Genomic DNA, 22,473 nt, shown 5'->3' with positions numbered 1-22,473 from the left:
TCCTGATAGCAGCGGTGCCACTTGCCTGGGCTGAGCGCCCCGCCCCCAGATGTCCAAGCTGGGTTCTTTCCTATTGGCCGGTCTTGATTTTCTCACCACCACCGGGTCACTACTGGCCCCATGTCCCACCACCAGAATTTCTATCTACAGTGGCCCTCATCCCATGTCCCCACCAGCCTCAGTTTCCCTAGGTCTGCAGATAGCACGGCTCCTCCCCTGCTGCTAAACATGAGGTCCTCGTGGACAGAGTTCTCTGCAGGCACCTCGGCTGGCTCTGGCTTGCATCCTTTGGGTCCTCGATTCTGTGTCTCTGACCTGTTCCTGGTCCCTGTCTCTGTAGGACCACCCAGGCTCTCGGCTCCCACCCCGACTACCCCATGCGTGACCGTGGCCAAGCTGCATCTTTGCACCCTCACAGCACCTGCCAGAAGTCTCCTTGGCTGTCCTCTCCCCAGAGCCACGGGGCTCCCAGCTACGAACTCCCAATCTGCTTTGACGCTAGTTTTTGCAATGAACTTTAAACATCGTCCTCCCATTGCTATCTCAGCCAACATTCTATTTCACTGTTTATTTTTCACTGTGTTAAGAGCTTTTGTCATGAGGCTCACCCTCATAACAAACTTTTTTTTTTTTGAGACAGAGTCTCACTCTGTTGCCCGGGCTAGAGTGAGTGCCGTGGCGTCAGTCTAGCTCACAGCAACCTCAAACTCCTGGGCTTAAGCGATCCTCCTGCCTCAGCCTCCCGAGTAGCTGGGACTACAGGCATGCGCCACCATGCCCGGCTAATTTTTTGTATATATATATTTTAGTTGTCCATATAATTTCTTTCTATTTTTAGTAGAGACGGGGTCTCACTCTTGCTCAGGCTGGTCTCGAACTCCTGACCTCGAGCGATTCACCCGCCTCGGCCTCCCAGAGTGCTAGGATTACAGGCGTGAGCCACCGCGCCCGGCCATAACAAACTTTTAAGTGCATGATACAGTGTTGTTCACTGAAGGCACAATGCTGTCCCTTAGGTCTCTGGAACTTACCCATCCTGTGTAGCCACTGAACAGCAGCTCCCCCAGCCCCTGGCCGCCATCATCCTCTTCTCTGCTTCTAGGAGTCTGACTAATTCCTCACTAAGTGGAATTAATACTAAGTGGAATCACACAGTATTTCTGATGAACATTTTAGGTCCACAAATTTCCTTTCTCTCTCCTCGTTGGCACTGAGAGATTGGTGGGAACAGGGACCCCACGGCAACGTCCTCACATCCCTGGCAGCACTCACAGGGGAGCTCTGCACAGTGTGGAGTTCATGGTTGGTCAGTGATGGCTTCTAGTTTCAAACCTCCCGCTAGCCACGGAGAAAATTACTGTAACATTATGAAAAATGCACCAGCTTTCTGATATGACCGTGCACTACTTGCTAAAAAAAGAAAGCAAACAAGAAACCAGAGCTCTTTCTGATGTCCACGGATATGACACAGGCACAGATGTGTAACTAGCCTCCCTGGACAGGAAAGGCCAGGGTGGGGCCGTGGAGGTAAGGTCAGTGGGATGATAAGAAAACCCAAGGTGGGGTTCGGCTCTACCTGCCTGGCCTCAGGTGCCCCTCCCCCGCCTGGAGCATCTCATGTAGGGACGGCTCATTCATGAGACACGCTGCCTCCAGCTCGCCCTGGATCCTGGGCACAGGGACATGCGTGGACACAGCCTCGGTCACGAGGGGCTCACGCTCAGGCTCAGGAAACATGAGGGGGCTTCCCGGGGATGGGACCTGTGTGCTGGGCCAGGCAAGGCAGTTAAAGGTGGGCAGAGGGGAAGTGTGAGCAGTGGTCCTGACAGCACGACCTGCCCAAACACAGGCTAAGGCAAGGAAGCGGCAGGTCAGCCTGAAGAAAGCCCAGGACAGCTGAAAAGCCAGGGGCAGTGGCACCTTGGCGGGTGCTCCTGCTACTCAAGACCAGAGGCTCCTCGGACGGGAGGGTGAGTGAGGTTAATCAGCTCTGGGAGGAGCAGCCTGGAGGAGGAGCACAGAGGGGGGTAGCCGGCTCCCTCCAGGGTGAGAGAAAGGGGCGCAGCTGCGGCAGCCACAGTGGGCTGGATACGCCGAGGCTGGGCCTGCAGAGACCCCATAAGAGGAAGACTCTGGGGGCCTTTCAATGAAGGGGGAGGCAGGAGTGCTGTGGCAGAGACAGGGGCTGCCTCCAAGGTCGGGGGCCAGCTGGCCTGATGTGTGTGCCCCCAACATGCCCACACGCCACTGTCCCACCCTCCCCTCAGCTTGGCCCCAACCAAATGGCGGGCAGCCCTGTTAAGCTCTTTAGCCCTATCTCTGATCAGATGGGGCAGGGGGACTGAGGCCAGAGCAGAGACCGCCAGGCGCCCGGCAGCGCTCACCACACAGGTGGGATGTGCATGTAGGCAGAGGCAGGGGAGAGCCTGGTCCTCACCCCTGCGGTACTGCCAGCCCCATGATGGGCCTTGAATGCCACATGGGAAGTCATCCTGGGCCCTCTGTGTCCTAGTCAACGTTTCCCTCCTCAGTTCAGTCTCTTGACGCATTTGCTCATTGCCAATAATTTCAAAGAAGAGCCGGAGAACACAGGGAAAGGCTCTACGGAAGTATCCAGATGTAAGGCCCGTCAGGGTGGGAACTGCCAGGTGCTGGAATCCTGAACACCGTCTCAGACATGTTCTGCCCCATGCCTGCCTCTGCCCCTGTGGAATTCCCCACCTGGACCCCAGGAACTTGGGGCTGCCAGCCCCTCCTGCTTGCCTCGGGAGCCTGGGGTCCGTCCAGCACTCAGATCTCGGCCATGGGCTGCCCTCTCAGAGACTCCTCTTTCTCCGCCCGCTGTGGGCACAGGACAGGCGTGTTCCAGGTGGGGCTGAGGCTGGGGCCGAGCATCTGAGGCCCGTCTGAGAAGTGCAAGGTGCCAGCTCTTTACTAAGAGCATTCCCAGGGACTGCCCACCTGGTCCTCCGCAGCCTCCTGTACTGCAGTCACCCAGACATAGCAGTGACTTCCTAATGCTGCCTGGCCGTTCCCTGGCCTCCCGCTTACCCACTCCCTGCACCCCAGACACAGCAGCTGGAGCAACTCCTTGAGGCAGAAGCCAGACTGTGGCGCCCTTGTTCACACGCAGCAGTGTCCTTCCACGCCCCTCAGAGGCAGGCCCGGTGTCCATGCTGAGGTCCACTGACCTCCTCCTACACGGGCCAGTCATGCGGGCCCCTTGCTGTCCCCGAGCACACCAGCACACTCTCATCAGGGGCTTTGCACGTGCTGCCCAATCTGCCCGGAACACACACCCCCCTCGCTTTTTCAGGTCTCTGTTCCAGCGTTCCTTCTTAGGGAAGACACTCCTGACCACTCTACCTACAGCAGCAGCCTGTCACCCTGTCCCACTGCACTGCTGTACTTTTCTTCGCAGCTGTCACCAGCACCTGCAGTCACAGTACCTATCCATCAAGGGCTTGGTCCTCCCCCTCACTGGAACGTGAGCTCCAGGGGCCACGACTTTGTTCACTGCGTGTTTGCTGTGCCCGGAGCAGTCACTGGCACGCAGTAGCACGACGCATCTAGTGAACAAGTGAACAGATTCTCCTTCGAAAGCACCACATCTGGGGTGTAGCAAGACCAGGACCCGACCCCACAGGCTGCCCTTGGTCCCTGTCAGAGATAAGCATGCCTCGCCTCGGAGCAGGCCCAGGCAGCCCAGCCTCAGCCACCTCCAGGCTGGGGCCCTATGTGGCGGATGCCTCATCAAGGGCACTTCACAGGTGGACCTGGCCCGGCCTCACAGGTGCAGGCCCAGGGCCACACAAGAATCAGCGAAAGGAAAGGCCAGAGTGTCCTGGAGCCCTGGCGTAATACATAGTGGGGGACGCTTCCAGGCAGCAGTGGCTGACCCTGGGGCTGCCTGTGGGGGCCCAGTGGAGCCCCCTGCCTCTCCCAGCACCCCGAGGCGGCCAGGAGTGATGCCCGCCCCTCCCTCACCCCGCAGCATAAACATTTCCGAGCCTTCCACAGGCACAAATACATGTTCCAGGCTGGCAGCTGGGCCAGGCCCCACCCACCAATCTGTTTTCCTCAGAAAGCTTTCCTGAACATTGCTATTTTTAGCTCTCGTGACAGTAATTGATGGCTGCTGGAAAGGTATAAAAGCAGCCAGCAGGCCTCGAGGTTTGCCAGACAGCCCAGGGGAGAGCCTTCCACTGTGGACCTCGGGCCTCGCACACCGTCCCCATCGTCCCCCACCCAGTGATCCCACATCGGACACCGGGCTCCAGCTGCCAGACCCCCACCCGGCCTCCCGAGGGCTTCCCAGGGGCCTCCTTTGGACTGAACTGTTCCTGCTTGTCCAGCCCCCGCCATCCCCAGACCTCTGAGCCACAGGTAAGAGAGAGCAGCTGCCTCTGGTCTGAGACAAAACAAAGGCTTTGTTTAATCTTTGAGGGCAATTCCCAGCCTGGACTTGGACGACCCCACCACAGGCAAGAGAGCGGGCGACAGGGTCTCAGAGGGCTTTGTGTTTACAAAGGGGCTGAGGTGCTATTTCATGTGCTCCCACAGCATCTCCGTCAGGCGGTGTTTGCCACCCCGTGCTATGGGCGGGTACACGGGGGCTTGGAGACGGGGCCTCGCCAAATGTCCCACGGTCAGTACATGGCAGATCCTGTTTTTCAACCCAGGCATCCTCTGACCCTGCGTTTGTTAGGTTGGGTTCTCTTATTTGTGCAAACTCTGAAACAACATAATAATAAAGTCTTAAGCCCGTGAGTTTTTAATGTCAGCGGGAAGGAAGAACCCAGGAGTCCGAGCCCTGGTCTCGGCTCAGTAGACGTCAAACTGCTCGCAGAGCACCTAGTTCCTACAGGCAGCCCCAGATGAGGGAGGTGACACCACAGGGGGTGTCAGGCTGGCACGGCAGGCTCTCACCACCTGTCCTCTGTTAACCAACAGGCTGACGCATCCTCTCGCCAGTAGTGATGAGGTCCCGGCTTCTGCTTTCTGTGGCCCATCTGCCCACAATTCGGGAGAGCACGGAGGAGATACTGCCTGGGGGGCTAGGGCAGGAACCCCCAGCCTCGCCCAGCCTGGACGACTATGTGAGGTCCATCTGTCAGCTCGCGCAGCCCACCTCCGTACTGGACGAGGCCACAGCCCTGGGCCGGCCCCGGCCACCCGACCAGCTGGCCCAGGCCTGCGAGAAGAGCTCCCCTGCCCCATCCCTACAGGACATCACTGCCCGCTGCAGCGGCCAGCAGCCCACACTGCCAGAAGCCAACACTGCTGATCCCCTGGACTGGCTCTTTGGAGAGTCCCAGGAAAAGCTGTCAAGTCGGAGGGAGCTGCCGAGGAGGCCTGGCCTCTGGGGTCTGCACAGACAGGTGGACAGTGGCAAGGCCAGGGCGGCGCCCAGAGGGAGGCTCTGTGAGGCCAGGGCGCCTGGGCACTCTCTGGCACAGCCACCACAGGACGGGCACCAGAGCTCCAACCTGAGGAGCCAGACTTCTGGGCAGCCTGGCCAGGCCGTGGCCTCCCCCCGCCCAAGCAGTGTCCTCAGAACTCTCTACTCTCTACTCCCCGTGATCCATGAACTCTGACCCCACCCCAATAAAGCCTCCTGTAAAGAGCATGCCGGGTCCTCGTCTCCTCCCCTGCCCTCCCCGCTGGTGGACACTGTCCCTGGTGGGTCTCTGGAAGGGAAACACACTTCTGCAGGGCTGCCTACTCGGGCAATTCATAGTGAGACCCCCGCACTGTGCACAGTGGTGACAGCCTATCTCACATGAGGGGACATTATTGCACATTTCTCTGCCCCTTACTGGCTTTTCACTTTGAGCAAGTTTCTTAATGTCTGTTCCTCGGGTTTCTCATGGGTAAAATGGGGTGATTGCTGGGACCTGCCCCCCAGGCCATTCTACTGAGTAAATGCATGTTATTAGCCCATACGCTGAGTAGCTACGGCTACTGGTCACAGGTGGGGAGAGCAGCGGTAAGGGTGTGGGGAGTATGGGGGGTCCCAGACCCCCAGGTGGTTTCAGAACAAGGCCCTGGGCATTCCCAAGTCAACCTCTTGCCCTCCACCCCCCGAAAGCCCATGTTCTGTGAGGCCCAAGAGAAACCATGGAGTCCTCGGGGACTTGTCATCTGGGCATACCCAGGACACCCTGCTGGCTCCTACTCACAAGTCCTGTGGTGGCACTGGGAGAGTTCCCTATGTTGAGGGCCAAGACAGAGCCTGCACCACTCAGCCCACAGTGTGCCAAGTGCCTGGACCTGCTGGCCTGGTCCCCACTGCCCCCACCCCTATCCACTGCCTCCACCTGGGGGCCGTGCTGCAAGGTCAGGGTCTTACCTGGGGGTGAGAAGCAGAGCACTGCCCAGCTGCCCTGCACCAGGCAAGTCCAGATGTCTCGAGGCCTAGGACAGCCTGGCCAGCCCTAGGTCCCCTGCAGCCTGGAGAACCCCAGTTTCTGGAGATGCCTGGCAAGCAAGGGGGTGAAGGTGGGGAACAGGGGGAGGGAGGATTTCCTTCCTCAGGGAGGTAGGGGTGGCCTCAGGGAACTGCAAAGACTCGTTTGAGGACCAGTCACCCTGCTGCCTTGGGCCAGGCTGGGGCTGTCTGACCCTGCTCAGGCGGGAAGGGACAGAGCTGTGGGCCCTCTGTCTGCTGAGTCTGTACCTCCTTGCTCTGTGAACTATTGATCTATTTTCTTTCTTTTTTTTTTTTGTGGCTATTTTTAGTTGCTTTGGACTTGTTCAATATTTATCTGTCCTCTGTCACATGTGTTTTCTGGGGAGATGGAATATGAACTACACATTAAAAAGAAAAATTTCAGATAAGCAATTTACTCAGTTTTCTTATCTGTCACACCCTCCAGGGGCTGGGGAAACTGTGCAAATGAACTTGGAGACAAAGCTATGAGCACTGTACACAAATGTTTCCATCTACCCGAGCCGGCTGTGTCTCTTTGGTGGCCTCAAACCTGCAGGTCCCTGACCTTCTCCAGCAAATATATGTGGGGCAGCCTTTAGCCAGACCTTCCCCAGGAGAGAGGGGAGGGCTGATCTGCCATGTGGTGCCAGGCTCGCTGGGCCCAGCGTCCCTGCAGCCCCTCCTGCCAAGCAGCAAGAAACAGCATGAAACCCTCCCCTGGCACCTGGATGACAGGATGAGGTTAGCGGACTCCCCCACATTCCACCCCCTGAAGTCATACTGTCACACTGCTGCACCTGGGGAGGTCAGGCAGGGTGTGGACACGCGGGGCTTCCCTGCTAATATCCTCTCTGTGTGAAAGTTGACGGTGCCCTCAGCAGGTGCCCCCCCTCCCCGCCCTCCGCAACTGAATAAAGGCTCGGGGGAGGGGCATCAGGCCGCGCCCCAGGCTCCTGAGGACAGGACAGCTTGGCAGAGTTGCTTTCTCTCCACGATAAGTCCTCCTGGTGGGGGCCCCCATGGAGCATCATCACATTCCCCCCACTCTTGGCTGCAGTGCGGGATGGGGGATGGGCTGGGGGAGTTGGGGGGGACACCAAGCCCCGCCCAGAGGGGCAGGCTGGGAAACACAGATGTCCCTGGGGCCGACCCTTCACTCCAGGGGCCAGTGGTCTGCCAGGCCTTAGGAGAGCGGACAGGGCAACCCTCCGGGGAAGGATCCCGGCCTTCCGCACCCGCACCCGGGAGAGACAGGGCCCGCCAGAGAACCGCCCCGCGGTGCTCGCGTGGCTCAGCGGCCAGGACTGAGGGCGGGCCGGGTGTGGTTGCGCTCACGGCCACCAGGGGAGCCCCCGAGCCAGGCCGGTGGGGCAGGTGCGCGCCCGCCCAGGAGGGGCTCCTGCTGCCCTGGCTCACACGGTCAGTCCAGAGTGATAGGTTTACGCGTTCCGGGTGGTCCTTTTCTCTTTTAAGATACCAGCCAGCCTGGTTAAAACGCTTTGCCATCTTCAAAAGGCACAGAGTGCACCCGGCTGCTCATGCTCTTCGTTGTAATACAAGCAAAATTATCCCAAAGGCAAGGTTTACAATAAAGTCAGCTGGCGCCTCAGCCTCCTGAGGGGGTGAGCCCTTTGCCAGCGCTCGGAAGCTGGGAGAAGGTTCACAGGGAAACGCTTGCCCCCGCCCACGTTATGGAGCCACTGGATGTGGCAGTGGAGGGGAAGCTGCCCCCAAACTGCAGTGCTCTGGCTGAAGTTTCTGCGGGGAGGCCCAGTGACAACAGGGAGGAGGCTCTCTTCCAGGGCCCCGTTGGCTCTGTGAGGGCACACTGGGTGGAGAGTCCCTCACAAGCCTGAGGGCACCTTATCTTGGGGAATCAAGGGTGACAAACAGCTCCTCTATTAAGTGATACTCTACTGAGACCCCGAGAGACCTCCAAAGCTTAGTGCTGGAAATGGTATTGCCGTATTGTAAGTGACTGTGCTCAGACCTTGGAGCCATGCCGGCATCTTTCCTTTATTGCCATGTGACCCTGGACTAGAGACTTAAACTCCAAAAGCCTCACTCTCTTTGCCTGGAGAATGATCATTCCTACATTGCAAAAGTCTTAAATAGAGGAGACAAAGTACCTGGTGCATTGGAGGTTTCTTGGGGAATGTCAGTTCCTTTTGTCTGCCCAGCCCTTGGGGCTTGTGGTGTCCAAGGAGAGGCCCGCCTGGCATGGCCCTGCCCCTACAGCAAGTGCCTGGCACTGTGGAGTGCCCGAGTCCCAGGAGGCCCCAGGTCTGCAATTTTCAAGATGGGTGGTAGGTAGGTCATGGGGCCTCCGTGAGACCCCGAGATCTCAAGGGGTGCGGTGCCCCAGGAGCCAGCTGTGCTACCAGTACCAGGACTCTGCTTCCCAGACCTGCAGCCTTGTCTTTACAGCACTGTCACCCTGAAAAGTCTTTCACTTCCTCAGGCTGGCACCCCTATGGCCATCGGGGCTGAAGAAGTTTCCTGAAAGGTACTTTCTGGCTCTGTGGAGATAAGGTCACATCGTCACACACACTTTAGGAACAGGAACATGAAAATTCCCCTGTGGGTAACTTCCTGCCATTGTGGGCTGTCAGGAACACCTCTGCCTGGCTTTGGAGTCCCCACTTCTGTTCGTGGGCTGTCCGGCACCCGTGAACACAGGCCCAGGCTTGGCCTTCCCAGCCCACACAGCCCTTCCTACAGAGGGGATTTTCTTGGGGAATCCAAGGGCCAAGGGCAACCTCTTACTGACAGTTCTCAAACTTGACCTTCCGCCAGATGCCCTGGAGGGCTGGTTAAAACACAGACACTGGGGGCCTCAGAGTTTCTGATTCCACAGGCCTGGGGATGGGGGGTGGTGGTAAGAATTTGCGTTTCTCACCAGTTCCCAGGTGGTGTTGGTGCAGGGACCAAACACATAACCACCAGGGCCTTAGATCAATCCCCGAATGGCCCGAGAATGAAGAGCAGCAGCCCATAAGAAGAGGCTCCCCAGACCCTCAGCAGCACAGACCAAAACCCTTCTGGCCCTATCTGCCATTCCCTCTCTCCCTCTCCCTGCTGCTCGGCACACTGGAGGGCAGGACTAAGGACTCAGCCCATCCCTGCCCAGGCCCGTACCTGCCGGTCAGTCATCCAACAACTATGCACACGGACGCACACTGCGCCTGGCCTGGGGATACAGAGCAGGCTAGGTCTTACGTACACCTCCAGTAAGAAAAGAGCAGAACCAAGTTGCAAGGTGGAGGGTGGGCTGGGGGCAGGCAGGCTAAGGCAGGTGTCGGAGAAGGCCACTCCGGCCCAGCGCAGAGCGTGAGTGAAGAGGAAGGAGGCAGTGAGGCAGCCAAATGGGGAGGGGAGCATGTTGTCGGGCCCCTGTGTGGTGGCAGGTGGAGGGAAAGCGGGGTGTTGGGTTTGTGCCATCCCAGGTTGTCACAGGCTGCCTCAGCATGGCCTGGACTGGGAGCCAGAAGCTTCCCTTCCATCCAGACACATATAACCAGAGCTCCTGAATGGTGTGGCATCTGGCCTGGCTGAGGGGTGCGGCAGGTAGCTGACTGAGGCCGTCTGGCAGGTGGGTTCCAGCCACGCCCAGCTGCCCAGAGCTGCCTCTGGGCCGGATGTCCGGGCTAGCTCTCTGATCTCCTAACTGTAGAGGGATGAGTGCCTGTGTGAGTAACTGCAGCGGGAAGGCTAGTGAGTGAGTGGTCCCCGCCCTGATGAGGTCTGTGGGCTTCCTGGGGCTTGTGCTGCCCATTCCCACATTCAGCAACAGAAGGGGAAGGGGGACTCCGGGTCCACCGGCCCTGGTCAGATGCTGATGGAGGGAGGAGGTACAGGGCCGACCCTATGCCCCACGTAAAGCCTCCCCACGACAAGGCTGGCCATTAGGTTGCACAAATATGTCGAATTAGACCAAGATGGGTGCACAGAGCCCTGACCAAGGTTCCCATGGGAAACACCTGGAGGCTCTAGACGGTGGCAAGCCCAGGGCTCTGCTTGGCCTGCCCGGCGCATGGCTCCCTGAGCCCGGTCCCTGCTGGACGTGCCCTGGAGCCCAGGTGGTGCCCAGGGGCTGTGTTTGGCATCAGACATGTTTTGTTGAGCCCACATGGTGTTTCCAGATTTGGGAAATGCCCCATGAAATGCCAGATGTCTCGCTCCTTCTCGCTGTACCAGGCCCACATTCCTGCACAGCAGTGATGGGTTTGATCTGACGCACGGCTGCCGCCTTCAGTGGGGACCCACCCCCCACGCATGCCCCGCCTGTCCCTTCAGCGTCTGAGCTTGCAACCTTGCAGCCCCACACGCAGATGAAGGCACTGAGGACCAGGGGACACGGGTGAGACCGTCTAGGGATGGCTGGGCTGGTGGGGAGCAGAAAGAGACTGACCTCTCCCCCAACCCTTCTGCTGAGTGCCGGGAGGGGCAGCGGGGATGAGTGGCAAGGGTGACCATATAATTTATTCTCCAAACTGGGTCACTGCGGAGAGTGAAGGGGATAGTGTTAATAATTACCCTGAAACAGGTGTAAGCCAGGACTCTCTTCAGCAAAGTGGGATAAACGGTGGCCCCATGAACAAGGAAGAACAACAGGTCTCACCTCTCTGTGTCTCAGCTGAAAGCTGGTGCCCTCATGGTAGCAGTTGTAGGTTTTCAGCAGGCTCAAGAGCTCCGACCTAAGAAGGTAAAAACACACACATACTCTTGGGACGTGGTTTTGGACAGGGCCTTTGGCTTCCCTGGTCTTGGTTTCTTCATTTGTAAAAGGAGCACAATAGCACAGGTCTTGCCAGCCACACACAGTCAGTGGAGAGGCTAGACTGGCCAGCCTGACACACGCCCTTTGTCTTCCACAGGGTTTTGCATCCGGGCCCTGGTTGGAGGGGGGCGCTGAGAAGGAAGTGAGACTAAGGGGACAGGCCATGTGACATCTGGGACATCGAGGGTGTTGGCATACTTTCACTCTCACAGGTGGGAGTCCCCGACAACCTCCCTGCCCTTCACCTCTGAGTCACACGCTCAGAGCAAATCCCCTGGGCTTGGATTGCTGGCATTTGAAAGACTCTTGATTTTCCCCACATTACTTCCTCCAAGTGGCTGCTGTGGGGCCCCCCGAGGGGTGCTGCCTCTCCCCTATCCTGACTTCCAAGGGATGAAGGTGACCGTCCTGAGAGCACGACCCCAAAGGCCACAGGGATCAGGATCCAGATGCTTTCTCTCAGCCTCAAGGGACAGCCACAGTGCCCTGGCTGGTGCGAGGGCGAGGGGAGGCCAGGACAGCCCCTGCACCCGGGCGGGCTCTGCGGGGCAACAGATGCCAGTGTGAGCCACTCAGGTAATTGTCAATCTTCTAGTACACGTTGAAAGGGAAAATGAAACAGGTGAAATTAGTATTAACAGTACATTTTATTGAATCCAATACATCTAAAATATTATCCTGTCAACATGGGATCGATATAAAAATTACAATATTAATGAGATCTTGTTCATTCTTTAATTTCATACAAAGCCTTTGCCATCTGGAGATCTTTTCTATGAACCGCACCTCCTAGCCATGGCTACGTGTGACTCGTGGCTCCCCTACTGGACAGCTCAAGAAAATAAGTACCCCGTCACTGTTCCCCAGGGGACTCCATCAGTGAAAAAGTGCCTAGAACCCCTCCGCCCAAAGGCTGCCAGGGTGGGGGAGTGGCCACAAGGAGAAGGCAGGTGTGAACACCCCCCCCCACACCAAGGCTTACTTCTGAATGGATTTGCTGTCGCTGATGGGCACGTGAGAACTGGTTAGACAATCTTCCTTCATCTTCTTCTCCTCTTGTCTGCAGACCCGGAAGTTACCTGCTGGGAAGAAAAGGAAGGGCGCACAGACAGGTGAGTAGGGAGTAGTGCGTCTGGTGCAGCACCCAGCACCTAGCACCTGCAGCCCCGGCACAGAGGCCTTCAGCCACTGTGTCATACCCACCTGGGCGCAGGGTGGCCACAGCTGAAAAGGCCAGCCCCACACCCCCACAGCCACATGTCAGCCAAGCTCCCCTTGGTTGGGCAAGGTCTGAACTGCTGAGCCAGTGATACTGGTCTTATCAGCCCCCAACCCTGGGAGACTCTCCATAATCCCCAGAAATCCAAATCAATCCCCTAAAAGTCTCAGACCACGTGCTCGCTTCCCTGGGCTGGGACACCACCTTGAATGACGGTGTCTGCCTCAGCTGTTCCTCCAGTCCTGGAAAGCTGCCCTGGGCCTCTCTCTTCCCTTCCCACTGAGTGGGCCAGCTCCCTCAGTGGGGGTTAGTGGGTACCGGCTTCACTACATGCTGGAGACCGTTCGGCATTTTCTATGAATTACCTGGTCCTTACAACAACATTGTGAGGTAGGTGTCATCTTATTCCCATTTTATGGATGAGAAAACAGGGACAGAGGTTGAGCACTTTGCCCAAGATTACTCAGCGAGTAAGTGGCAAAGCCAAAGGTGGAGCACAAGCACTTGAACCCCCGATTCTGGTCTCCTACCCCTTCTCTGTGTTGATCTCGGGCAGTGACTTCCACCCCCAGCCTTCCTTCCCTCCTCCGCACCAGTAATCTCTAGCCGACAGGATGGCTCGTGGACTCACACGTGGGACTGTCTCTCTCTCTTTCCAGTCACATAATGAGCAGGTTTGAGGAGCCCCCCCAAGCCCTCCCCAGCTTTTCTTTGAGGGCAAATCCACCAGAGCTTTCTCTACCCTGCTGGTGTCTCTGCACAGGTTCCTGCTTCTCTCTCCCCCCACATTATTCTTGCTGAAGACTCTCTCTTATCAAGGCCTCCTACAAGCTGGGCAGTAAGGTACAGCTTCACACACACACACATGCCTGTGCACATACATGTACAGGGGGCAAACACATGCACACACATGTACATGCACACACACGCCCTCCTGTGCTGACTCTGCCTCTACCTCCCATATCCCGAGTTGCAACTAGGGGCCCAAGTGGTTACATAACATTGGGAGGTGACACAGCCTGGGTGCACACTGTGACCTTCCCACCACGGAGGTTGGCTCATTCACAGCCCCCGTCTATTCACACACACCTGGCTCACCACGTCTTCCTGACGTGTGTGTATAATTGTTACTGGGGGCCCAAGGGCAGGCCTAACTCCTGTCGTATTTGTCAATGTCCTGGGAGCCCACCACGCAGGGCACTCTGTCCCCTCGGGCACTGACGCCGCCCAGTCCAGCTCTCTCCCTCCTTGACACCCACAAACATGACAAGCCTGCCCACTGCGTTGCATCGGCCCTGAATGAGTGTTTGGTTCCAGAAGCAGGGGAAATTGGCTGGCACGGAGAAGGGGAGTCACCTGGAGGAGGCGGGCTTCCCAGTGACCTTGGGGTCATCCTGTAAATTCCTCCCTCTGCCATGCTCTGTGGCGAGTCACCTGGGAGCCTAGAGAGGGGCCGGTCCCCTGGCACCAGGGCCCCTCCACAGGGATGCAGGGCCGTGGCACCATCAGGGCCTGGAGCTGGGGACCTCTGGCCTCATTATTCTCAGCAGGGCAACAGGGATTTCAAAATAATGAAGTTTCGGTTCCTCAGCAGGTCAGTTCGCCCGTGGAAAAGTGATCTGCCAGCTCCCTCTCTGGATCATTGTACTTGTGGGCAAAAGCTGACTCCAGCCCAGGTCAGCCACGCTGTGTCTGCTGGTCCATGGCACAGTGATGCCCAGCTTTAAGCAAACTCATCATGGGCAGGGCTGGATTTACTCCAACATAACAGGAGGTGGCTTTTCTCTTGCATTCCTCTTGTCCAGCTTTGACCCCACTCCCTGCCCCCAGCCCCAGCCCCAGCCCCAGCCTTGCCCAGATGCTCACAACTGCCCTAACGGACTCCGTGCTTTCCCCTCCCTCTGGGCTTCCTAGTGCTGCTCTCTGTTCAGAACTGGCCTCCTCCTCCTCCAGGCCAGTGTCCGGGCAGCTCCTCCTCCTGGCTCCCGGCTGTGCTGGGCCCTGCAGGGCCTGTGTCTTGTTTGGCTCCCCCAGGAGAACAGTAACAGCCCTTTCTGCTTCGCCACGTGTTTCCAGCACCAAGCTCAAGCCTGGCAAGTCAGAGGAGGTCTGTAAGCGGTTCCTAAGTTACTATATGAACACAAGAAGCATCACAGCCTTCTCCAAACGCCCTCTCTTTCAGAGATGTGCATATACAGCAGGGACAAAAATGTTAAAAGTTTCCAGGGGCCAAGGAAGTGACTCAGCTGACAGACACTGGTCACAGAGTCCTTGGCGAGTTGAGGGGCACATTCCTTCTCTAAAGGGGCAGCTCTTCTGGTGTTTCATAAGCCAGAAATCTGGATTTTTATGGCCTTTCACTGCTTAAAGTTGAGTGATGGTGGCAGAGACGTTTGCTGCCCCTGGAATTACCTTCTAGGGCCTTTCCCTGCTGCCAGCTGAGGCCATGGGGCTGAGTCTGACCAGTGTGCCACAAACAGAAGAGCTGTGGGCCACTTCCAGGCCAGCACATCTAGGAGCCAGCGTGCAACCCTCCGGCCCACCTGTCCCCTGGCATGGTGACCCAGAAAGCCACATGTTCCAATTGGTGCAGCTACTCAATGGCCAGTCTGGGTCCCTGAGTGACTCTGCGGACCAGAGCCATCTGCCCACCCACACTGCATGGACTGGGAAAGAGAAATCAGCCTCTGCCATAAGTCACCGATATTTCAGGGACTTGTTACTGCAGCAAAACCCAGCTTATTTACTCATGCAGTAAATAATTTAGTTAAAACAACATATATATTTAGTTTAATATTTTATATTTAAATATATTTAGAAATAAACTGTAGACAGACCAAACCCATTTGCAGACACTTAGTCGGGCTTCAGTGTGTGACTTCTGGTTCACAACATAAGTCAATTTACAATACTTCCATTCTGCCACAGCATGTGGGGAATGAGATCATTTTGCTCTATGTAGTAGGAATACCTATAAGTGGAGTTTCCCATAAGTCAATTAATGGTTACTTATTTTTTAAATTTTTTTAGAGACAAGGTCTTGCTCTGTCACCTAAGCTGGAGTACAGTACTATGATTACAGTGCATTGCAGCCTCGAACTCCTGGGCTCAAGTGATCCTCCTGTCTCAGCCTCCCAAGTAGCTGGGAATACAGGCATGCACAATCATGCCTGCTAATTTTTAAAAATTTTTTTGTAGAGATAGGGTCTTACTATGTTGCCCAGGTTGGTCTCAAACTCCTGGCCTCAGGCGATCCTCCTGCCTTGGCCTCCCAAAGTGCTAGGATTAGAGGTGTGAGCCACCACGCCTTGGCCATGGTTACTTATTAATATTAATAGAAGGTGCTTCCTAAAGAGATCTGGGCTGTTTCAGTTGCATGCCTTCTGGGCTTAATTTTCCCTTCTGTGCAATAAGAATATTGACCTCCAATGGGTTTGAAATTTTCTCAACTGTAGAACTCTTCGTTCAAATGGAAAATTCACGCAAATCAGATTAAAGGAGGTTGCTCTGGTTGGCAGTGAGGTGGGTGGCAGGGAGCCTCATCTGCCAGGGCTCTGTGCAATACTATTCGCAAAGCACTGTCCTCCCTCGCCAGCTTTCAGGAGTGCCTTTCCCTGAGCGCCTGCTTATTTAAAGGATGTGACCGATGTACTGAGTGTCCCCGGATGCAGGTGGATGGCACTGCTGGGGAAGCCACTCAGAGGAGGGAATCAGAAGGAAAGCAAAGGAGACTCCTGGATTGCAGGTGGCAACGTGAAGGGAGGAGCGGGGTGGTGGGCTTTGGTATAGACAGCTAAGCTTGGCAGGGACAGAGAGTGGGGCACACCATCCCATGGGGAGGGGAGGGAGGTCAGGGAGCAAGGCTGGAGGAGGCAATGCAGGGCCTACTTCAGCAGGCTCTTCCCACTTGCTGGGCTGGGTCCTGAGGCTTAGAGGGTGGGGACCTCGGCTCCGTAGAAAGACAGTCTCTCTTTTGAGAGAACCACATGTTTCTGTGTCCTCAGATACTCATCAGCTGCATGGCCCTACACAAGCTACTTAGTCTCTCTAGTTCTCACATCCCTCCGGCCCAAATAGGCAACACCTGGTCTCCCTGAGCTCCGGAGTCTTCAGCTCTGGGGTCACGCACAGATTCGACTCCAAATAGGAGCCCTGTGCTTGTGGCCTGTCTCTTTGTCAGGCTTCCATTCATTTTGGTGAGTTGTATTCAATCTGATCTCAGTGTTTTCCTGAGTCCTAAAGTGAGCTGCACAGGGACCTAAGGGGCAGCCTAGAGACAGCGGTTACATGAGAGAGCTCAGAGAGAACACACACACCCCAGCAAGATGGTGGCAGGAGCCATCTCTCCATTTGGAGCAATTTCCTGAAACTGCCCCTTGAACACTGAATCTCCTCGTGCTTTGGGCTGGGCCTTTAATCTCTAATGGAGTGTTTTCCAGCCATTTATAAACAACACAACCTTATCTTGAAATTAAATCCTAGGCAGAAGCTCAATACACAAACGGATGAAAGCGAGGCTGCAGGGTGGAAGCCGGAGTTGGGAGAGGATGGGCTGGGGCTGGCCTGCCACCCAGGCACAGTCTCAAAACCACAGAGTGACAGATGCCATTGGACAGGCCAGCCGGCCCTCCCTTCCCTTCCCCCAGCCCTGCCGCTCTGCTCTGGGCAGTCCGGCCTTCTTTGTCTTGGTCTGCTCCCCTCCCCCAGCCCCTGGGGCGCACAGCTCAGGCCTCCACGCTAGCTTCACAGGCTGGAGACACTCTGTCCCCAGCCAGAGAGCTTGGCTGGAGCCAGGGGCCCTTTGTGCCCCAGAGGAGGCCCCGGGCGGTGTGCCAGCCACGGCTACCTGTCTCCAGTGAACAAGCTGAGTTGTGCTCCCTGTCCACTCCAGCAGCTGCTCTGGCAGCCTTGTGGAGACAGCTGACAGCCAGCACAACAGCCTGCCATCACTGTGGGGGACAAAGGCCACCAAGGCCTTTATAACTGCTAGGCGTGGACCACCTTTCCTTTCTGTCGTCATGGAGCCAGTTATCACAGAAGAAGGTGACTCTGATGTTTGAAGGCACTTCTGGGCCCATTGCCTATAGGCCAATGGCAGAAGGAGAAAAAGAAGCCTGGCGAAGTGGGCTTTCCATGGAGACAGGCCACGTGCTGCCCCACTCTTAGTCTTGCAACGTCCTCCCTTTACATACAACACGGCGAATGGTGATGGTGGTGTCCTCATTCAGCAAAACGGAAAGCGTATTGGCATCCGCACTAAAATGCTCTGAGCACGTCTGTGAAATCTGAGAGCTTGGTTACTCCCTGCTAACATTTCCTGAAACTATGACTCTTGTTTTCTTATTTTGGCACAACTTCAATCAAATAGGTAATAAAATGACCTAGGAAGCAGGAGAAAGGAGGACGGAGGTGTGGGCACAGCTGGGGCTCTCTCAGCCTGGCGCTGGCGCTGGAGGGGGCGGCAGGTGCAGGCCACGACGCCAGCATGCCTGGGGCGCCTACGCTCCGCTCTGTGGGAAGCCGATGGCTACAACTTTCAAATGCCAGAAATGCCAGCCAGCAGTGGCAGCAAGGCGCTGACAACAATGAACCTTTAGAAGGGCCTTCCCAGCACCTGTTAGCCAGCAAATGGCAGGAGCTTGGCCAGGGGAGAAGCCGCAGTGCCTGCCGGCACCAGATGCCTCCCAGAGGGGGTCTGGCCGGACGTGGGCCACCCCTCGGCATGGCACTTTTGTGAGAAAGCCAGCTGTTCAGCTGTAGATGGCAAGCAGCTGCCACTCAGCCCTCTTCCACACTGCCGTCCTCTCCCGCTGTCCATTCCAGTGGCCACCCCCTCCCCTCCTCTTCACCCCTGCCATAACTCCCTTGGCTCAGCCACACCCATCCCTGCACCAGCCCCAGGCCTAGCCCTACGAGCTAGAAAGCCCAGGGGGGACTTTGTGGCTCTGTGCCTGGTCCAGATGCGGTGATAAAGGCCTGAGGAGCGTGAGAGAGGTGGGCACAGAGCTCCCTCCACCTCCACTCCCTGCCGTGCCCTGGGCCAACCACTCCGGGCCCCCAGCCTGCTTTGACAGTCTTCCCAGACACAGTGTCCCGAGACACAGTCCTGGGCTCCCAATGACAGGTCTCCCTGAGTCCAGTCCTGACACCAGTCCCCTCCCTCTGAAGAGCCGGGCCCTGGGAATCCAAGCAGTTCACAAGCCAGTCTTCCTCTGGAAGCTTCCTGACAGCCCCCGCCTGGGGTCAGTCACCCTGACTCTGGTGGGCAGGACTTCTAGTATCTAGGTACAGCAACCCGGGGCAAGAAAGCTGTTTCCGATCCTCCTGCTGCCCTTACCCCTTGAACATACCTTCCCTGGTCCCCCGACCGGGCTCACCTCCTGTCTGTGGAAGAGGAGATCCGTGGAAACAAGGATTTTCTCAGCTATGTTTTTGGGTCAAACAGGTGCTCAGAATGGCCACCGGCCAATATCCGACTGCCTGGGACCAAGGGTGCAGCACAGAGAGGCAGACCCCCGGCTGCTGGGTGCCAGCTGCTGCACAGCTGCCCTGGGCACTCCCCACAGCCCTCTTGTGCTTCCACTGCGCCAGGCCTGTTCATGCCATGCCACTGCTCGGGGTGGTGTCCTGTGAGATACAGTGGGCCCCAGACTTTTTTGGGTCATGGAGCCCTTTGGAGTCTCTTGAAAGCTTAATGCACTCTCCCCAGGAAAGTGCACACACACATGTGTGTGTGTGTGTGTGCGTGCGTGCATGTGTGTGGATATCTGTACATGCACACGCGTACACACACAATTTGCGTACCACTGCAGGGGCATCAGGGAGCTCTTGTCCATGTGTCCCTAGATCCCCAGATCCCAGGTTAAGCATCTCTACTGAAATGTGTCACGGCAAGAAGGGGGAGGCAGGGGGCATTGTGGAGAGGAGTGTGAATGTGAGTTTTGCTGCGGCATCAACTTGGCATGTGACCTAAGCACATCGTGCCATCTCTCAGACCTCGGTTTAGCCAGAGTTGTTCTGGCAACTGGCGTAGGATATCTTTAGGGTTCTTCCCAGCACTGCCACCATGGGGCTGTATGACACCTTGTCCCTGCTCCCCCAGGTCAGGCAGGGCAAGGGAGGGGGTTCGGGACCTCTCCCTCAGCAGCTCATCCTGGGGAAGAAGGTCTGATAGTCAGAAAAGGAGATCCAGGGAACTGCAAGTTCCTCTTTAACAAAAATGAGAAAACTGCAGAAGCTTTGGGAAGTGCAGCCACTTCCTACTTGATTTTAATTTACTTTAAAACAATTTCAAATTATTTCCTTCAATGTACTCTGTGAGAGGATAAGCACCCAGCCTTTGCAAGGCTCTGGGTTCAAAGCTCTGCTTTGCGATTCCCTGCCTGTGAGACCTTGGGCAAGCCCTTTCCTGCTCTGAATCTTAAATAATTACAATTCTTGATGACTGTTGTAAAGGCAAATGAGGAGACCTGTAAGATGGGCCTTTCATAGGGCTCACCTATGATAAAAAAGAGCTCTCATTGCTGTTACAGCTGCCATTGGGAATGAGAGGCTCTGGGGATGGGGGCGTGGGACTCAAAGAGGGTGAGAGTCCTCCCCCCAGGAGTGGCTAGGAGTGAGGAAATAGGCTGAGTTTATCCCCCAAACCAGGACCCAGGTCTCCAGGAGCCCAGGCCAGGCTTTCTGGCAGACCCCACAGACGGAGTCTCCCCTCTGAGGCTTTGCATTTGTAGGATTTGAACTTTGACACACACCTGAGTTCATGTTCTTTGTTATCTGTCATGATCTAGTTGGCCCTGACCCAGGACCTTAATTCTGTTCTTGACCTCCAGGATCCCCTGGAGCCTCCTGGTAGGAAGACAGCTCCATCTCTGGCTTTCAGATGGACACTGGAATCTGTGGCATCAACCTTACCTTCACTGTCAAGTCTTGGCCCACCAGCACTACAGAGACAATGATGACTAGAACAATGAAGGCAGACTTAACACACACTGACAAATGGCTGAAACACGCCCATGGCGACCCAGCCAGCAATGTGTGGAACTAAGGTTAATGAGTTTCCTTTTCTCTTCACTCCCTTCTCCTCTTCTCCCTTCCTCTTCCTCCTCCACCCCCTTCTCCCTGGCTCCTCTCCTAGCACTCCAGCCCTGGAGCCAATAGCCCAGGATCCACACTGAGGAACAGGAAGCAGGAAGATCCCCATTTACCTGGTAGTTCACCAATTCACTTATAGCTTTTTTTGTTGTTTGTTTTTTTTTCATGGTTTCTGGCAACAAATCCTGACTGATACCCTAGTGTTGTGGGTTGTTCAAATACAGCGAATCTAGTGAGGGTCTCTTCTGTGAGTTTGGGTTCAAATCCCAGAGTCCCAGCCTTTATTTGTTGTGCGACCTTATTTAATTCCTGTGTGCAGTGGGGTTGCTAGAGCTCTCCTTACAGTGCTTTAAGAAAGCAGTGGCCCTGGCCTGGCACTGGTCCTGGCGGGACAAGAGGCCTCCTGCCACAGGGCTATGCCAGATTAATGAAAGCACTGAGGCATCTTTTGGAAGTGGGGAGTGCAGGGCCGAGAGTCGGGGCTTGGGAAGCGCACAGCGGCAGGCAGGCTGAGCTCTGAGTCAGGGGTGAAGTGCAAGAGACCTGGAGGCACAGCAGGCCCTGGGTTCAAATCCTGGCTCTACCACAGACTCATCTGGGTAAAGGCAGAAAACTGTGTAACTCTTTCAGCCTGTTTTCACTTTTGAAAATGGGGATAATGAAAGTACCAGCCTCACTGTGCTGTGAGGAGTAAGTGGCAAATTGTGTTAAAGCACAGGGCCTGGCCCAGGGCAAACCCTCTATAAATAACCATCGTTAGGAAAGCTTTCCCCGCTAGCATCTTGGCATTGGTTTTCCATCGGGGAAATCAAGTAGTGCTGCAGGTGCTCAAGGCTTTTCCCCAACTCTAGGACCAGTGCTTCTAGGAGACTGGCTAAAGACGGGTGAATAAAGGTGTAGCCAGCACCTGTCCTGCCCCTAAATTGCCTTCCCTTCGGAGGAGGTGCCAGGCGCAGCGCCCACTCTCAGCGCTGGGCCCGAGGCCCGCAATGCGCCAGGCTGGCAGGGGGAGGGAACCCTGCGCGTGGCGGCCAAAGGGCACAAACAAGTGCCTAAGCTGCAGCGCCCTGCCCGCTGGCAGTCCTGGGGTCGGAGGGGGTCTCCGGGGACGCCCACGAATTCTCCTGCCCAGGCATCACTCACCATCCATTCATCGCGCTGTCCAGAAGCCGCTGCGTCTGCCGTGTCCTCGCCTGCACCCGAGCTGCGCCCGCAGCGCCTGCAGCCCGCGGCCCCAGAGTTGCCGGGTAGGGCCCGCCTCTCGCCCCGCCCCTCGCCCCGCCCCCACCCGGTATGGCCAACGGCGCCGTCCCGTCCTGCCCCGCCCCTGGCACGCCCCTGCCCCGCACAGCCAATGGCATGGTCCGGTCCCGAGCCGTCCCGCCCCGGAGCTCAAGGGTGGGGTCCCGATGCGGCACCGAGCCGCAGGGGCAGCGGGGAAGGTGTGGTGCGTCGGGCCAGCGGGTGTCCCCAGACCACGCTGCTCAGAGTGCCGCGCGCCTCCAGAGTCCCCAGCCCCCGGGGCGCCCCGGGACGCGCGGAAAAAGCAGCCCCGACCTAACCCCGAAAGGTGCAGTCTGCGGGTGGCGGCCCGGGCCCTAGGGGTGGCGCGGCCCCCAGACTTCCCGCGAAGGCCGCTGCGCAGGCGCCGCAATGTCTTGTGTGCGCGTGTGGAGGGGCGGCGCGGTGGGGCGCGGGGAGACTTAGTACAACCTGGAGCGTTTGGTATTTATTGTTCGGGGGCACCATGGTACAGTGTGGCTGTTCGCTTGGCGTGGCCTCTTAGAACTCTGCATTAAAAGAAATCCCATCTGGTGACTAAAAAGAAGTTAGCTTTCTCACCCAGTCACTGCCTAATGTGGACAGGACTTGCCCACACAGAGACAGAGAGGACAGAAAACCACAGGCCATTTGGGGAACTCGGAATAGTTCACTGTTTCTGGGGTG

General features: G+C 56.8%; 2 protein-coding genes across 6 annotated transcripts in view; one reads left to right on the top strand and one right to left on the bottom strand.

The window, feature by feature from the left end:
* RASSF4 (Ras association domain family member 4) overlaps window positions 1-21,776 on the bottom strand; it is a 34,386-nt gene extending 12,610 nt beyond the window's left edge. The window contains exons 1-4 of one of the 5 annotated variants that reach the window (XM_069459879.1): window positions 21,670-21,776; window positions 14,299-14,541; window positions 12,196-12,295; window positions 11,055-11,130 (exon numbers count right to left, since the gene is read on the bottom strand). In XM_069459879.1, the coding sequence (XP_069315980.1) occupies window positions 11,055-11,130; window positions 12,196-12,257 (138 nt within the window). In that variant the 5' untranslated portion in view covers window positions 12,258-12,295; window positions 14,299-14,541; window positions 21,670-21,776. The remainder of the gene's footprint in view (window positions 1-11,054; window positions 11,131-12,195; window positions 12,296-14,298; window positions 14,542-21,669) is intronic. The other 4 variants (XM_069459877.1, XM_069459878.1, XM_069459874.1 and 1 more) reach the window with 4 other exon arrangements.
* On the top strand, window positions 4,222-5,604 carry DEPP1 (DEPP autophagy regulator 1). The gene is made up of 2 exons (XM_069459880.1): window positions 4,222-4,386; window positions 4,954-5,604. Exon 2 carries the CDS (start codon window positions 4,980-4,982, stop codon window positions 5,595-5,597), a length of 618 nt encoding a protein of 205 aa, XP_069315981.1. The 5' UTR covers window positions 4,222-4,386; window positions 4,954-4,979; the 3' UTR covers window positions 5,598-5,604.
* Window positions 21,777-22,473: the final 697 nt, after the last annotated feature.

Source organism: Eulemur rufifrons, chromosome 28, assembly GCF_041146395.1.
Source record: "Eulemur rufifrons isolate Redbay chromosome 28, OSU_ERuf_1, whole genome shotgun sequence".
In the NCBI taxonomy this organism is placed as follows: domain Eukaryota; kingdom Metazoa; phylum Chordata; class Mammalia; order Primates; family Lemuridae; genus Eulemur; species Eulemur rufifrons.
Note: the sequence above shows the minus strand (reverse complement) of the source record. Positions and strands in the feature narration are given on the sequence as shown.

Bases quoted from the DNA above. Each gene is read 5' to 3' on its own strand.
- DEPP1 (XM_069459880.1), top strand. From the start codon at position 4,980: ATGAGGTCCCGGCTTCTGCTTTCTGTGGCCCATCTGCCCACAATTCGG.